At 48.7% G+C, this 18,293-nt stretch overlaps 2 protein-coding genes across 2 annotated transcripts in view; one reads left to right on the forward strand and one right to left on the reverse strand.

Moving 5' to 3' along the window:
• STXBP6 (syntaxin binding protein 6) overlaps positions 1-18,293 on the forward strand; it is a 575,667-nt gene that overhangs the window by 389,166 nt on the left and 168,208 nt on the right. The gene's annotated exons all lie outside the window — the stretch shown is intronic.
• Positions 1,929-2,855, reverse strand: LOC138527515 (taste receptor type 2 member 41-like). Its single transcript, XM_069638768.1, has one exon. It carries the CDS (start codon positions 2,853-2,855, stop codon positions 1,929-1,931), a length of 927 nt encoding a protein of 308 aa, XP_069494869.1.

Here is an 18,293-nt window from a genome sequence, read left to right on the forward strand (position 1 = left end):
AGAGCATTTCCACGGTTCATTGTGGTATAGCAGGAAATTCACAAGGTCAATTAGTAAATATGCAGCAAACTCTTGCAGGATGCTGTTGTAGCAAAATCTTGTGATAACAAAGTGGGGTTACATAAACTATTTTGAAAAAGTATGCTAAAACAACAAATATCGCACCCATTTTCTTCCGGTTTCCTAATTATCGCAAAGTGTGGCCACCGGATATGATCCCGTAATAGGGAAAAATCCCATCGTGCACCATTTCAAAACCGAATGATAATATTGAAAGCTACATCTGTGATAAGAAATTACAAAACTTAAGTACAATGCATGGTGTAATCTATAGCATAATAAACAAAAACTTTAAAAGAATTGTGAAAAAACATCGGCTGAGAGAGAGTAAAGTTGAAACCACTCCAAGTAACAAAACCCTTTTTAATTCAGCAAATGTTGGAAGATATGCCACCGTGCCTCTCAGCCTTGCTATTGCCCGCACGTGAGCACGCTGATGCCAGCACCTATTATATTGTCAAGGGATATCGCTGGGAACTAGAGCATACTGATGACATCACAGAAAACTACCTGTCGGAGTAACAAATTCTCCAAAACCTCTTCAAGAGTTATGAAATAAATCTTGTATAGATGCTTCTGGAATGTGTGTGAGCAGTGGTGTAATGTTGTGGATCTGTTACGGCGGCAAAGCTGTCACTTAGAATATTTAACGTATAGCTGATCCAGAGAGATATGATCCCTCCGGCAAAAAGGGTCACATTTTCAGCTAGGTTTTCATGTCCAAAATGAATGAGAAATTCTGCATTTTTGACCTGGGCTTTCCATAGAAGCGGAAGACGGCCCTCTTTAGTCCATTATATCTCAAAATTCTGTCTCAATTTTCGAGATGTTTGGCACCCACCTAAACCTTGGGCTCAATTTGTTGTTACCAAAAACATTTCGACAATCTCTTTGGGGAATCTTGAAAAGTACTAAGATTTCTGAAGATGCTCAGTTGGCAAATAGAAACAAGCTGATTTAAATATATACAGCAAAACGTATTTAAAGATAAATCTGACGTACATGCACAGTAGGGTCAGAGGAACAAAACTAAAGGAAACATATTTTGTGAAATGAAAAATATTCAGTGAAACGGATAAAATGATCCTCCACAGCTAGCACAAACCTGTCACAACTCACATACAATTCTCTCTCTTTTAAAAAAAACAGGCCTCAGTGAGGGGGGGGGACTGTTACAGTTACTATCTATACAAAGTTCAAATCTATGAATAATTCAGTAGGTCGGGATTAAGACGTATCATATTTTTTAAAATATTATTTTTATTGTTTAATTGCATTGGTATTACTACAATACAATGTAATCAATATTGAAAACGCTTTAACATAGTAAAAAATGACTTTGCTAACATAGATTGAAGCAATGGCTTTAACGAAGCCCCAATGCCCCCCTTCCTCTGGTTATATTGCCATTAGTACCTCGGCACATCGTACCAGGGTATTAAGACCAATTTATTTCAAGCTGAGAAACAGCGCTGCGACAGTTTCTCAACTCATAGAAAAAAGAAATAAAAAAGAAATGGCCCGGCAGGGATCTCTCCCTTTCCATGGTGGCCATTAAACTGAATGGGGGAAAAAATTGAACAAACAAAATGGCCACCATGGAAGGGGCCAAGGGACTACATCTCCCTTCTCCCTTTTCATGGTGGCCACTCGTAGGAAAGAACTCAGGGACGCTGCAACGTTAAAGCCTTGCCGGGCAAGTAAGGCCCGGGCGAGGGCCAATGAGTTTGCTTTTAACAAGCTCATTGATCCTCGCCGGGTACTAATATCCCTTTAAAATCCTGGCTAGTCCTCGGTGCTCCGGTGATGCTGAATTTGGACTGATTTCCAGCTATGCCCCAGGGAGATCACTGGGCGTACGGACTCGGTCAAGCATCTTCTGTTCTTGGAGAACCCATGACTCTCAGGAACGTTTTCCGCAGTTTGGAATTGCCCAGGATAAGCAGGACAGACTGTGCAGGAGAGCAGGAGGCAATGACCACCCAGCAGAATAGGCTCCAGAAAGTTCCTTCTTGCCACGGCATGAAGAAAGAGGAGACCTGGGACAGGTAGGAGATAGCATGGAGGATGAGGAGGCCACTCATGGTGTTTGCTGCCCTGATGTGAGCTTCCAGGTGGGGTCCGCCGTTATTGGGCAGGTTTTGCTTCATCTTCCAGGTGTGCCTGCACAGGGAGAAGAGTATAAAGGTGACGGAGAGAGCCACAAGCACCAGTGGCAGGCTGCAGCCGAGGACATTTGTGGCAATGGTGTAGGACAAGGCCCACCTCAAGTCTCCTTCATCCATGGTGCTATTTGAGGTGAGGTTGGATGTTGCATTGTGGAGGCCACTTCTGTAGTTGTTCCAGTACATAGGGATACTGAGGGTCACTGATCCACACACAGATGCCAGCAGCGTCCACGGCACCATTCGTGAGGACCTGCTCTTAAACCAATTAAAGAGGGCGTGGTTGCTATGAACAATCTTTAGGCAGTAGAAGACACAGAGGCAGGCAGTTAGCCAGGAGCAAGAGAAGGTGGCGCAGGAGGACAGCATGCGCAGAAATGGTCGGATGTCTTTGGAGCGCAGGTTCTCCTCCTGCATCGGAATGAGGTGAGTGTTCACAGTCACTGTGCACTCAAACAATATATTGGAGATCCCCAGAGTGACCAGCAGGAGGTCAGCCGAAGTCAGCCTTTGAGCCTTAAGCCAGTCCAGACCATTGACCCCCAGTATGAAAGCATTGGCGAGGATTCCGATGAGGACCTCTGTGGAGATAATGATGAGCAGAGCCGCGGAGGAGGCTGTGAGCGGCATGCCTTCTTGTTAATGTTGCATAGAACTCGCTGCTGATGGCTCCCCCTGTGTGGATGTGCATGAGAGTGGAAACTCGGCCGGTTCCCCGGCTTTAAATCGGTTGAATGTGTCCGTCACCACCATCTGAAGGCAGGATTTGCATGCAGACTGAATTACGAAAAGTTTTTGGACACCTGATCTGGCACAGTCAAATCGCTTGCGGCAAGATGGCAGGTGACCGGGCGTGTCACTCGGTGTGTTTGAGATGGGAGGGGCAAGTTGAAGGGCACAAACACCCATTCACACGCTCAGTCTTATTTTGGGAAGATTTGGCCATGGCAAAATTGGCTTTGCGGCCGAGTTGCAGCCGGTCAGTTCGGCTGTGAACAATTGTGCCACGGCCAAGCCATATACATCTGGAAAGACCCGTCATACTTTAAAAGGTCAGGCACTGAATATTCGCCAGTTCTTAGTCGCCTTTGTTGAATTAATCAGGCCAAATATTTTCTTAAATGCACTCTTTTGTTTCACATTGGCACGCACTTAACGATGTATACAGTTTGAAATAGTCACAAGAACCTGAACTAAAAAAAAAAATGATCGTCCAGTCCTCTTGCAAGTAGGACAGTGTATTAAACAGACAGAGCAGTGAAGGCCAATGGCAGACCCTGGCTTGCATTGCTTTACAACTGAAGCACTGGTGTCAACTGCACCGTTTCCAAAGACTGACGTGTACTCAAGGGAGACTGGGGAAAGGGTGAAATGAGGCTGAAACCTGGACTGGGGTCTTCCTTGACAGGAGGGAGTTTTTGGTAATAGGTTGCCAGACACCAATAGGGATTGCACAGTGTCTACCATACTTTGGCACCGGCTATCGGGGGACAAAGACATGTAGTCCAACAGCTAGACTGGAGACTTGAGGAGCAAATCAGGACGCTGATCGTAAATCATCAGAGACTAACAACAAGCCCAATATGCAAGCGAGTTTCTGTAAAAGGGAGAGTCCAGCCTGAAAACTAGAAAGGAGCCTTGGTAAATGAAGGCAGATACTGGCAGTAAAACCCTGGAGACAAGCAACTCATTTTACCACAGCATCAGGCAATAATGTCCCCATACATCATTTCTCAGGGAAAAGTTGTTGGCGACATTATATATGGTGGCGGGTTGTAAGGATGTCCCCTGCTCCACTTGTAAAAAAAATAAATAAAAAATGGGTGCTGCAGGGATGTCCCCCGCATGTTCAATGTAATAAACGGCAACATTTTTGTCAGGAGACATTTTTGCGGGGACATCATTACATTGAACCTCGTACTGCATGAACAGGGGAGAGTTCACTGTGTGATAAACCTCCAGGACGTCATGTAGTTTCTAGGATAGAGGAGGGGTGGGGGGAGAGAACCTTCCTGGTTGTAGCGTTGTACGCAAGCGGCGTCTGCCACCCGGGAGTGGGGAAGCCAAGGAGACATCCATGCGTGGAGCTGCACTGAAGCCAAAGAAGCAATGCAAGCATGCATGTCTGCTTCCTGGAGCTCTGCTTCCAGTTCTACGCAATACAGTACTGACCCAAGATATCCTAGCACCGAAGGCAGTTTGGAAAGGGCGAGGGGGCACGGCTGGAAGTCCCGAGACCTTTTGGCTTTGCAGAAAGGGGCATCTCCAAGTGCAGCAGGAATATCTCGCATAATGTGAAACCCCAGCGGATGGGCCCCCAATCCTGGCTTTGATGGGGCCCTTGTGCTGCATATACAGAGTCGGGTGGATGAAGCACGCCCACTCCCTAGATCACCCGGAGTCTGTGGTCTCCGGGTCACCCGGTAAAAACAGCATATGGCAGCAGGAGCCCTCATTGCTGGATTGGGGACTGAGGGGCCCTGGAGATCTTTTTCAAAGTAGCCCCATATTGCACCTTTAACTGGAGCCCAACCCCCTTTAACTAGGCTTCATGAGGGTTCCCCTACAAGAAAATATGCAAAGAAATGGGTAACCACACAAAAGTCCCAGGGTGCAGAGGCCCACCAGGAAATCTCCAGGGTTCCCTATAGGCCGGTACACACCTGCCCAGGGTGCAGAGGCCCACCAGGAAATCTCCAGGGTTCCCTATAGGCCAGTCCACCCCTGCCCAGGGTGCAGAGGCCCACCGGGAAATCTCCAGGGTTCCCTATAGGCCGGTACACACCTGCCCAGGGTGCAGAGGCCCCCCGGGAAATCTCCAGGGTTCCCTATAGGCCGGTACACACCTGCCCAGGGTACACACCTTCCCAGGGTGCAGAGGCCCCCGGTACACACCTGCCCAGGGTGCAGAGGCCCCCGGGGAAATCTCCAGAGTTCCCTATAGGCCGGTACACACCTGCCCAGGGTGCAGAGGCCCCCCTGGAAATCTCCAGGGTTCCCTATAGGCCGGTACACACCTGCCCACAGTACACACCTGCCCAGGGTGCAGAGGCCCCCGGGGAAATCTCCAGAGTTCCCTATAGGCCGGTACACACCTGCCCAGGGTACACACCTGCCCAGGGTGCAGAGGCCCACCAGGAAATCTCCAGGGTTCCCTATAGGCCGGTACACACCTGCCCAGGGTGCAGAGGCCCACCAGGAAATCTCCAGGGTTCCCTATAGGCCAGTCCACCCCTGCCCAGGGTGCAGAGGCCCCCCAGGAAATCTCCAGGGTTCCCTATAGGCCGGTACACACCTGCCCAGGGTGCAGAGGCCCACCAGGAAATCTCCAGGGTTCCCTATAGGCCGGTACACACCTGCCCAGCCACCAGGAAATCTCCAGGCCGGTACACACCTGCCCAGGGTGCAGAGGCCCCCCAGGAAATCTCCAGGGTTCCCTATAGGCCGGTACACACCTGCCCAGGGTGCAGAGGCCCCCGGGGAAATCTCCAGGGTTCCCTATAGGCCGGTACACACCTGCCCAGGGTGCAGAGGCCCCCCGGGAAATCTCCAGGGTTCCCTATAGGCCGGTACACACCTGCCCAGGGTACACACCTGCCCAGGGTGCAGAGGCCCCCGGTACACACCTGCCCAGGGTGCAGAGGCCCCCGGGGAAATCTCCAGAGTTCCCTATAGGCCGGTACACACCTGCCCAGGGTGCAGAGGCCCCCCTGGAAATCTCCAGGGTTCCCTATAGGCCGGTACACACCTGCCCACAGTACACACCTGCCCAGGGTGCAGAGGCCCCCGGGGAAATCTCCAGAGTTCCCTATAGGCCGGTACACACCTGCCCAGGGTGCAGAGGCCCCCGGTACACACCTGCCCAGGGTGCAGAGGCCCCCCGGGAAATCTCCAGAGTTCCCTATAGGCCGGTACACACCTGCCCAGGGAGCAGAGGCCCCCCGGGAAATCTCCAGGGTTCCCTATAGGCCGGTACACACCTGCCCAGGGTGCAGACGCCCAGTGGGAAATCTCCAGGGTTCCCTATAGGCCGGTACACACCTGCCCAGGGTGCAGAGGCCCCCCGAGAAATCTCCAGAGTAGGCCAGTACACACCTGCTCAGGGTGCAGAGGCCCCCCGGGAAATCTCCAGGGTTCCCTATAGGCCAGTCCACACCTGCCCAGGGTGCAGAGGCCCCCCAGGAAATCTCCAGGGTTCCCTGTAGGCCGGTCCATCCCTGGCAGTGCTCGTTATGCCTCCAGAAGTGTGCCACGCGACCCCGTTGTTGGTATGGAGCGTAGTAGAAGCGGCACTTCCATTGATCCATTGAAAAACGCATTCAAACAAAGATGTTGGGTTCCCCGCCGGATTTCGAACTTGCCAAGCAGGTGGAACTTAGATATGGGGGGGTGAGGGAAGGCGAGATGGCAGATGTCAAACAGAAGTAATATTCCACACATAGAATTTGAGGAAAACATAAGAGCATCCAGGATGAATTGCCTGATTTCGTTGCCGTGTCTCACACAAGGTTTATAAATGAAATGTTTTCAGAAGGTAGTTGGGGCCACACAGACAGACCTGGACCTAAAGAAAGTGGTGCTGCTGCCTGTTAAAGAAGGGCAGAGGGGATTATAGGAAGAGGGGATGTAAAAATACTTGCCACCTGCCAGTTTATAAGTGTATAGCTTCTGCCCAAAAATATCTCACCTAAGCTTACTCTATTCTATTCTAATTCCATTCTGAAGAATATTTATATAGCGTCAACACGCCCGCAGGCTTCAGGGCGCTCACATGACTGAAGACAACGAGAAACACAAAATTTGCTGAACAAGTTAGGAACAGGATCCCATTGCATATGTAGTCATACTTGCCATCATGACCCATTCCAATCTTTAGGTGCTTATCCAGTCCAGGTTTTTTTCTTTGCATTCTGGGACTTGTAGTTCCACTTTCCCCATTATAAAACTCGGACTACAACTCCCAGAATGCAAAGGAAAAACCAGGACTGGCTAAGCACCTACAGATTGGAACGGGTCATGTTGGCAACTATGATTTTTTTAAGCTGACTATCCCAATATCCTAGTAGATAACAATGATGTGAAATGAGGTACGTGCATTTTTGGGGGGGGCTCTGCAATTAGAATATATGACCCACTGCCGGCTGCTTGTTAATGTTTTACAGTCTTCCCTGGGATAAACACACTAGTAGTAATAATTATTTATTTCTTATATAGCGCTACACACCCATAGGTCTCGGAGCGCTGAAATAACAGAAGACATTATTATCCCACAGAGTGGTACTCCTTTTGTCGGCCTCGTAAGGATGAAAGGCTGAGTTGACCCTGCCGGGATTGGAACCTGCTACAGCAGGCGGCACACAGATATCAGGGGTGAGCGCTTAGCTCGCTGTGCCATCTGACCAGCTTGTCTAAAGGGTATCCTTTTATTCTGGCGGGAATCTATAGGGGCTGCTGTGATTCTTGATCTACTCTGATTTGTGGCTCATCGCGCTGAAATGCACATGTGCAGCGGAGAATGGGGACGCGTGGGAACTCAGACAAGATGGCGGACGAGTGGATCCTCCAAGGAGATGTGGGCTGTGGTTCTCCCATTACTAGAAAGGATGTTCGCCTTTGTGCCGCTTGGGCCAAACCTAAGTGGCGTATCTTGAACCTCCACTGCTTTGGACCCACCTGCTCATGATGCAGTGGTTGCAGTGGAAGGGGGGGGGGGTAATGCTGCCGCTGGAGATGCTTCACAAGTGCCTGTGTGAAGACTGCAGAGAAGCTCTGCAAAGGCGAGGCCAAGGTGAAAGCATTCTTGAAGCATTTCGGAATGTGCCTGGCACATGACGACAGCCCTAGCACATAGGATGCTGTACCTTACGTCTTGCAACCTTACCCATGGTATGATGCATTAAGTGGCATTATATGGCATTTGAAACCCTTGGGTATACGATAGGAGGCCCTGAATATATAAGACTGTACCCTGCATAGGAGGCTGTAGATGGCATTTATGGGGTTTTGCACGAAAATACTGTTAAGAAAAAGAAACTCAATGGTTGAAATGATCGGATTTTGGCTGTTCCAAAAAACCGTAGCACCGAAAATGCCGAACGTTTCAACGGTTCGCTTTTAATCATAGCGAACAAGGGAAGCAGGGGTTGCGCGCGTGTCCCCAACACCCTTGTTCGCTATAATTGAATAGTAGGTGGCAGGGGTGACCCGCGCATGCCAAAATAAAAAGATAAAAAAGTAAATAAAGACCCTGCAGCGCTGGTTCCCATCCATAGAAGTAAAGGGAACTGGCACTGTAGGGACTCGGCAGCACACAACAAAGTATGCTGCTTAAAGGTAAAGAAGGGGGTGGGGGAGCGGGGTATACAAAGGCAATTTAGCTGTAGGGTTATTTCAAATACAAACATTTAGAATTTCGACATTTTCGTCTTCGAAATGATCTCAATCGAAATAACGTACATCCCATTTATGGGGCAGGGAAAGTGTGCACGTGGAATGCAACGGCAGCATCCCCACGTGTGGGGATATACCGTGCCTGCCCGTACCAGCCCGTACCAGGCTTATGAGCCATTCGTGGCATTTCTGAGGAATGAGATGCTGCATTTGGCATGTGATGGCAGCACATGGACATGTGACACTGCATCTCACATGTTCTGCATAGATGCGTCACATGATCTGATACGTCATTTATAACGCGCCTGTACACAAGTGTTTCTAGGCGAGACAGGGGAGGGAGGACAAAACAAACAATCTTACTAGGCCTTGTGTCTTTCAGATTGTGCAAGTGCGATAACGCAGAGTGTGTGGGGGAGGGAGAAGGGCCAGGGAAAGAGGAAGTGCAATCGGGACAGTTTTACGCCGAATAAGTGCAGCCAGAGCAGCGCAGGTCTGGGTAAGTGCAAGGATGCAGGGGACTGTAGGTTAGAGTTACAGCCCCTAAGTGCGCGGTAGGCCCTGTGGCAGTGCCGGGGTGACTGGTCGTGGAGGAGACAAGGGGCGCACGATGGCATATCTGCATGTAGTAGGTCACACATGGCAGCAATGACTTTTGTGGGCAGGAGGTCCCCCGATACTGTGAGAGAGGTGGAAAGCATGTTTGAGCCCTGTGCCAGTGCTGTATGCAGAACTAGATCTATGATTGAGAGGAACACATCGCTGCTTATGCGCTGCCTGGGAATGGCCGGGCAAGAGAAACTGGAGGATCTGTCTGATGTCCCGCAAGAAGAGGTAAGCGACCTACATGATTATGAGGCGAGCATTACAAAACGAGAATTGGTATAATTTGTGGAAGATGCAAGGACTGAGAAGATAAATCATTATGATGGGATTACTTTACTTAAAAACATTTCTTATCTGATGTTAACAAAAATTCTATGCATTTTACCGCTGCCAATGTCAACGATCCTTGAGCTCCATCTAAATTCTCACTCCAAAAATATATTTGGTCATCTATCTTTCTGCCTCGAAAGAAACCTCCAAAGTGTTTGTTCCCGAGAAAGAGAGTTTTCGGCCATTCTGTTAAGAGATTCTCCAGGGTCTCGATTAGCCCCCCCCATTCCATTCCACAACAAAAATAAAGTTTGAAAAGATTTTATACAAACCGGCACATCCCACACATCTGCCCCTCTGAGTGGAGCGGTCAGTGCTGAATTTTGGGGAGAAGCCCTAAAATTCCATTCTTACAAATACGGCAACTCTTCCAGTTTTCATTTTTGAGGTCTTCAAAGGGCAATAGCGGGGCTTGTTGCCAGGCCAGATTGTGACAAATCAACTTCCGGGGCACCAGTGGTCCAGGGATGAATATCGGTTTCCAAACCATCAATCAGCCCAACACCTCTGGTATACCAGAAGGGATCCGAACAGATTATAAACACAAGTACATTTTAAACCTCCTTGTACAATTTTGGTAACGTGGATGGAACGACAGGCTTATCTCTGCAAGGTCGTGGATCGTTGGTTAGTTGCAACAAAGCAAAAAAAACATTATTACCCAAAGATAAAAGACTGTCCAGTCAAGGTTGTATAATAATATCTACTTTATTATTATGACAACAGACAGTTCTAGAACACTACAAGATGCAACCCACCCTATAACGGACACAGAGGACAGTTTCATGAAGGAAAGGGATGCCCTCTGGATACTGACATGAGGGTAAGTGGGCAAAGCTATCAGTCTTAACTGTTCAAGATTATTTGGTTTCAGGAGCAAGGGATCTTAAATGTCACTTGGGAGAAGGAACAGGGGGACAGAACCACAATATACCTGGTGCTTTGGATGTTCTTGATGCTTGACAGCGTCTAGTCAGTTCCAGGGCGCTTTGCAGCTCCTGTGACAGAGTTCAAGATGGGAGACAGCGGCACGCAGTTCGGCAAGAGAGGCGGGTCGGATGGTTGCAGGCTGGACTACACAGCTACTCAGAGACAAGAATCATTGTCTCTGTGCTGGTTGGTGGATCTGGAATGCTGGTTGAGGCGTCTTGGGCGGCTTTATTGACTGCAGCGTGACAACAGTCAGTGGCGCAGCCGGTCGCGGTTCGAGGACTCGACTGCCTCACAAATGTCCTTAAAAGATGGATGCTGGTTGATGCTTGTTGTGGCACTCCTCCTTGCTTCTAAGCAGGGCTTGTGTCGTCCTTTAAGGCAGACGGCCCAAAGCTCAGGAGAGTGTTTGCAGGCAATGGGCTTGTCCTTTGTTCAGAGACTCTCTGGCACTTCCAGCTAGGAAGCTTGCTGGCAGAATTTAGCAGGGCAGACTGTGTGATGACTGGGTACCGGTTCTGCAGCTGCTGGATGGGTTGTCTGAGTCCGATATCTCCCTCTGTTCCCTGGGAGATGATTAGGGAAGGGATCTTGCTTCCCTCTTGGAAATCGTGGCCTTCCTTGAATGGCGGAAGTTGTAAGGCAGATTGTACCTTCAGCCAGGGTCCAAATGAGTCCTCCTTACTCATTTCAAAGTCATCAGATGATCTGTTAAGTGAGGGGCTCAGCCCTCTTTTAAAGCCAAATGGGCCCCAGTGATTGGTGCAGGCTAAGCCTACCTTAAGGAACCAATCTGGGGTCTCCACCAACCATCTTCTGTTATGCGTGAGGTCAGGACCAGAGTGCTTTGCAACAGGAAAGGTAAGAGGTGACAACATGTACTCTGTTAGATTGTGGTTGGAATGGGGGGGAAGTATGTGTGTGGAATGTTACCTCATGATTCCACTTAGAGCAGGCGCTTGTTTACCTGTGATGGGGGTTCCAGTTTCCAGGAGTTAACAGTTGATCCTGATGCTGGTTGAGTCCAGCTGGGTTCAGGGTTTATGCTGACAATAAAGCATCTACCTACATCTACGAGTGTCCTTCCTTATTACACTGACAACAAGGATTGCTGTCAGCATAACCCTGTGTGAACCCACGAAGAAACTGTATTTTAACAGCCCTTGCAGGACTGCGGCGACTCACGGGCAAGTGTGCTGTGACAGTGGCCCTCCCTTCACTGCAGAAAGAGATGGCTGCAAACTCTGCCCGCACTCCCCTGAAGTACACAGGGTTGAGTGCCGGCAAAATATCAGATCCGGACGCGGAGCAGAGAGGAACAGCTGCGACGTTGCCTGCCGTGCTCCCCTGAGGCAGTGGGGTCGAGCGCCGGCAGGCATCCGGACCGTGCCGCACCATCGCCCAGCAAACCAGCAGGGAGGGGAGACAGCTCCAGAGGAGGTAAGAGAAACCCCTCCCCTTCCCCTCCCTCAGTGAATCAAAGAGGCGAACGGGGTGGGGCTTCGCAACAAAAAGGAGGAGTTAAGCCCCCACTACGGAGGGCTCCAGTAATGCCTCCAGCAGCACGCATAGCACATGCAACAGTGACAAGAAAAGAGATTTAGCCAGGGGGCAGGGCCTCAGCAACACAGTGTTCATACGCCACACTACGGAGCAAAGTGGACAACAGAAGCAACAAATCACGCAAAGCGTGAAGGTTGCCTAGCAACAGGGACTCACAGAGAAGAGGCAAGGAAGCAGTCAGAGGTAGATATAACCGGCAAAACAATACAGTGCTTAAATAAACAGAAGTGAAACAAGGCCCCTGCCACTGCAATATGCAGCAAAGTAATGCACGCCCACCAGCTTTTCTGCCAAATCCTGGGGAGCCTCCCATCCATTGGGATTTATGGGTAGACACTTTTAAATTGTATCTAAAAGCTGCAGGGGTTGCCAAACTAAATGATGATGACAAAGAGGCTGCCCTTTTGAATTGTCTGGGGATTGAAGGTCTGAGAGTGTTCAGACATCTGCCTGGCCAAGATGTGCGTGCACCGCCCACAGGTGAAGGTGATGCAGCAGGTGAAGGAATCTTGTTAGCGTATAAGACTGCATTGGGTAAACTGGAATCGCGCTTTGGGAAAAGAACAAATGTGGTGGTAGAAGGATATCATTTATTTTCAAGGGCGCAGGCAGCAGGAGAAAGTATTGACACATACCTAACAGCTCTGCGCACCCTCATTGCACCCTGCAGGTTCACTGGGGTGCCAGATGAAAATATCCGAGATCAAATAATGATGCATCTAAGTGATTCCAGGATAAGGGAGAGGCTTTGGATTGAAAGGGATCCTCCCTTAGAAAAAACAAGAGAAATATCGAGATCAATAGAGGAGTCAAAGAAGAGTGTCCAAGGAGTGCACGACAAAACTGAGAGCGTACATGCCATAATGGCCAAAAGAGGATCTGATGAGCAAAAGGGAAAAGCCAAGGATAATAGAGGAACGTTTACTCGGAGAGAAGGCTGTAGGAGATGTGGCTGGCGGGGACACGCTGCTGGCTCGAAAGAGTGTCCTGCCACCAACGTGGAGTGCAAGAAGTGTAAGGGCAGAGAACACTTTGCCCGGATGTGTAGAAGTGCCATCCAGAATAGACAGACCATCAGAATGGTGGAACCAGAAGAGGACAATGCATCTATTGTGGTTTATGTGAGCGATACCGTACCAGACCAGTGGAATGAGGACATTCACGAAGGAGTGCTGTTGAGAGTGGGGACTGGCCCCAAAAAGAAGGGTTCCTGGCCAAGTTATCTATGAATGATGTACGATTGCAAATGATGGTTGACACCGGATCGCCCTATACTATGATCTCTCCTGAGTTGTATGTGGCAAGCTATTGTAAGGAAGTGGCTAATTTATTGTCGTCGGACATCAACCCATGTGCATATGGGTGTGTTCCCATCAAGGTGTTGGGATATGAATGGGCAATGATTGAATTTGATGGGCGTTCCACCTGGGGGAAGTTGTATGTGGCCCACAATGGAGACTCAGTAGTGGGGTGAGACGAGCAAGCCACTCTTGAGATGGAGATCCGGCCTGGAAGAAACGGGTCCCTATTCTGAGTGTGAGTGCGGGTGATAGTGTGACCAAGGAAGGTATGGTAACTGCAGAATACCTGAAGGAGGCTTTTCCCAGTGTGTTCTCCTCAAACCTAGGAAAATTGCTGGGTTGTTCCCATAAACTCGTATTCAGAAGGGTTGCAGTGCCAAGTGTTCACAGAGTGAGGTGGGGTATCTGTATTGGCTCGAGAGGGACTCAAGAATGAGTGAGTGAAACTTCAGGAGTCTGCTGATGAGTCCACTTAGAGCAGGTGCTTGTTTACCTGCGATGGGGTTTGCAGGTTCCAGGAGTTAATAGTTTACCTTGATGCTGGTTGAGTCCTGCTGGGCTCAGGGTTTATGCTGACAATAAAGCATCTACCTACATCTACGAGTGTCCTTCCTTATTACATACTCCTAGGTCCCACTCATCTCCCTGTCTGTTGTAGATCAAAGTGTCTCACGGGTTAACTTAGCCCCCTGTGGCTCTTGATCAAAGTGCAGATCTCCCTTGAAGTTTGTGGTGAGAACAAACTTCTGTCGCCATTAATGTACATACTTCGTCCCTCTGAAAGGGAGTTTGCGTACTGTCAACAGTTGTCCCCGACATGACTTTCACTGCCCTTCATACAGAGGGGTGGGAACCAGCTTCAAGGTGCACATTGCAAATGAAAGAGGTGTTAGTTTTCCTGCCCATTGTTAAGTTCTGTGACCAGGCCTATTTGCAACCCTGCTTCAATTAACTCTCATCAATATGCACCACCACCACACAGAGTTTAGACAATGAAACAGGGCGGTTCCATGGAGCCTTTGATATTTAATTAGGCTGGCCATGGGAGAGGAATGTGCTACTCTTCTCCTCTGGATGTTTTCATGCACCCATCTCTGTCGCCTGTCAGATAAACGTGATGGGGAGGACTGCGCCTGTAGGCTGTGTCCCCCACAGTACACTAGACTGTTTTTGTTTGTGCGGCGAGCATTAGAAAATGTGTGGATTAGCCCCACACATTTTTGGAGGTTGATCTCCCATCATTCCATTTCCTAAAAAATCAAAAAAGCCCAGGTGAGCACACACTCCCCGTGTGGATGGTCGAATCCCTCACACAGATCCCGCTTCTTTGTTTACTGAGAGGCAGCGGGAACCTCAAGAGATGCAGGCTGGGCACCGAGGAAATGGCCCACAGAGGCATTTAAAGAGGTTGTGTTCGGGAGGGGAACTCATTAGGACTTTTGAGGCTTCAGATAAGGGCATCTGGATTCAAATCTAACATAATCTTTAAAAAGAAAACTCTTGGATTTTTTGTTAATGGCTTAACTGAGGCTCGAGGCAGTGCCTGCCTTGAGACCGTGTCCCGCTCGTTTGCTTGTCGCGTTCTCCTTCATCTCACTCAGCGCTCCATTCCAATAGGACTCTGGGACGTCATGCTCATGGATTTTTATTATTCTTTTACAATTAGTCTGACCGCTTGGCCAGCTTCAAAGAAAATAATAAACTAAAATAATGAAAATTAACTCAAAGTGCTAATTTACCTATTCTAAAACTCAAATATGGAAGGAATAGGTATTCTCTGCTCCAGTTAATCTGGTTTGCTCCTGCTGAGTAGATGGTGGGTATGGCTCTCTGTGTTCCTCTTGCTTCTTGACAGGTTTTGTTTTTCGTTTTTCCATGCCTTTGTGGTGGTTTAGATTTTATTAATTTAGACTCTGTTTACACATGAACGTAATGGGGAATTGAACCCGGGTCTTCTTCGTGGGAGGTAAACATTCAACTGCTGTTATTTCCACTGTACTGTTATTCAGTGGAGAGGGAGGGTGACGCCTTTTTCTTGCAGCTGATTTTTCTCTCCCCATGCTGTTAGCGGGTTTCACTGCATGTTGCCATCTCGACCCGCCGCTCCTCTCTCTTCGCAGCCACAGGGATTTAGTCATGTTGTCTGTGTGAGCCGAGGGGAAAGCCTCGATTCACCGGAGGAGACCGAGCGCTGTGGAGATATGGACTGTATCCAGGCAGGAAGCATCCACTTCCTGTCATTGAAAGCTATGGCCACTTGGACCATGTCCGTGTGTTTATGCTCTGGAGGTATTGACAGGTTGATGGCGCAGTCCCTTTAGGCCTTGCACTAAAATTCGCCCGGAGGGAGAAGTTTGGGTTAAGACCGTAGTTGCACATGTTTTGCCACTTAGACTTATTATTTATTTATTTTTTTTAAAGATTGGAGCAAACGCTTTTTGCCAGAGATTTAATTTGATTATAATATGTGTACTTTTATAATGCCCTTAATACCAGAAATTGGTTTCTAAGTGTGGGATCAAGATTCTAACCTGTGTTATGCTGCTTTGTCTTGCTTCCAAGACAAACGTGTTGCCCCTGAGCTATCCCCCCTCTCCAAATGTTTGGTGCCATGAAGTGGCTTGTGTGTAATTGGCGCCCTACAAATATCAAATACATGAATACAAATGGGCTGCCTTTTTTTTAAAAAAAACAAAAAAACCCCCAGAAGAATGTAAAATATATATCTGGGTTGCACCTGATTGAGTCATTCATAGAAAAGTAATTAATTGGAAAATCTCTCTGCAACAGCGTAGAATAAATGAGGAGTGTGTCTGGACCCTTCGGGGGTGACTTTAGGTGAGCATCTATTCAAGTACGTGAGCGCAAGCCAAGAAGCTCTGCTGAATCCTAGGCGGCACGGCGCATGTCGCGTAAACATGATCCAGAGTTATTTAACTGAGTGTGCATGAGGACTGGTCCCCAGCATAGGGAAATCGACATGTCTGGGGATTCCCAATGTCCGGTATGACTTGCCTGACATTGCCCAAGTAGAATCAGCCTGCTGGAGTCCTTGGCCATGCTGGGGCATCTTCCACTACTACCCCATGGCAAAGTCTACCACTAGGATCCAGATTAAGTTGTGCTGACGGGTGTGAATGATTGAGATGTAAATTTGGACTTTCCTTTCACAATGTTTGCGGTACAAGTCCAGAATGCTTGCAATGGAGGTGAACAGGAAGGTTGCTGAAACAACTGATGACGTGTAGAAGAGTGAGTGGATGAACGCGGAGGGCCTGAGATGTTGCTGTTCTCTCCATGTCCTGAAAAGTGTAAGCATGAAGTCAGGTTTGGCCATGCTGTTGGGTGGTGGGGGGTGGATTGTACCATTCCGATTGTTGAGATGGCTAAAGGCCAGGATGATGAAAGACTAATCAGCAAGGCCCCCTATGTCTAAAGAAGAGGCTGGCCAGAGTAGTCCTGTAGCGGTCAATCTCTGAAGACCTCCTTGAAGAGCCTGTTTTCCAGTTCCAATTGATACTGGTAGTCTTGACATTGACATCATGATGAAGTGAAGATAGTTGGACGTTTGGAGGCTCTGCAATCTAAAGGTGTCATCACCCGTGCTCATTCCCTCCGTATTTTGCCAATTGGCCTGGGAGTCTCCAGGTCTGGCCACTAGGAGCCAATTCCATTTCATTCATGCAGCTGCCTTCACCAAGCTCAGTGGAGTACAGTGACTCTAATAAGACGCGTTTACATATTTAGAGGTCACCCTTAAATCCTGGTGTGGTTGGCTCTCCAAAAGTCTGGACCTGGATATCGCACCCACCGTTCTAGGATCTAAGATTCCAGTTTGGCGTATATTGGGGGATGACTTATGCAGAGATCTGGGCTGGGGCTCTGATATGCAGTACTGCCCATCGGCCGGATGACAGTAATGTCTTCTGTCAGGGAAATTCTAGCAGTTGAGTTGCTACCCCAGTGTGTGGAGGAACTGCAGAATAACACAGCCCGGAAGAGTTGCCTGCGTGGGTGTAACAGCACAGGTCTGAAGATCCTTGCATCGGAGCATGGAAAGCAAGATAGGAAGCAGAACAGTATTGAGTAGGATGTTAATAGACAAAGAGCATTAGTGTCTAGAGGTGATTACGCTAACGCAACACAACGTTGGCTCTCGTTTGCATTGCAGTGAGGAGAGCCAGAAACATGTTGGGTTGTGGTGATAAGGAAACACGAGTCATGTTCTCTGGTCTGGAGAACTCTTCTGATGGACAAAGCACGAGTTAAGGCCCTCCAGTGAAGAAGGGACACATACGCCCTACAACAACGGACACGAGAAAGACAATGGGAGAAGAAAAGCGGGAACTGGGAAGAGAACAAACCATTTCAAGAGGCTTAAAGCTCTACAGAGGTAGAATGCGCTTGTTTGCCAACCAACCATTTAGCCAAGATGGTCCAATATTTTGGCAATGCACTGTCACAGAGGCCAGGTGTGAGATACAAATGCTAGGATCATGAAGCTATGCTTTCAATCTTTTATTGCAATAAACATAGCATATGGGGGTACCCATGAACCAACAAATGTACCGCCCCCATTCCTGCGGAAAGTCCCGTTCTTTAACCTCAAGTCTCTGGGTGATCTGTTCTCCGGAATCGGCTACCTAGATATGGGCTGCTCCGGTTCGTACACTGCGCAATCTATTAGAGGGCAGTCCTCCTGGTTCAAGGCATGTTGGCTTCTGTGGCCCTCATGGCGGATTCTCTGGGTCACTTTATCAGATGTAGTAGAGTATTGGAACTTCTTGGGTTCCTAACCCCCTCCTGTGCTCCACATGTTTGAGATCCCAGTGGCATGTTGCGTTGCCGCTTCTCTGACCTTCTAGGGCGACCTCGTACCCCTTGTTCCGATCTGACCTCCTCATTCCCTCCTCACATCACTGTCTATTTCACCTCATTGGACTCTGAC

This window comes from Ambystoma mexicanum, chromosome 14, assembly GCF_040938575.1.
Source record: "Ambystoma mexicanum isolate Mex_15411 chromosome 14, UKY_AmexF1_1, whole genome shotgun sequence".
Lineage (NCBI taxonomy): Eukaryota > Metazoa > Chordata > Amphibia > Caudata > Ambystomatidae > Ambystoma > Ambystoma mexicanum.

Coding starts and splice junctions, on each gene's coding strand:
- LOC138527515 (XM_069638768.1), bottom strand. CDS start 2,855: ATGCCGCTCACAGCCTCCTCCGCGGCTCTGCTCATCATTATCTCCACA.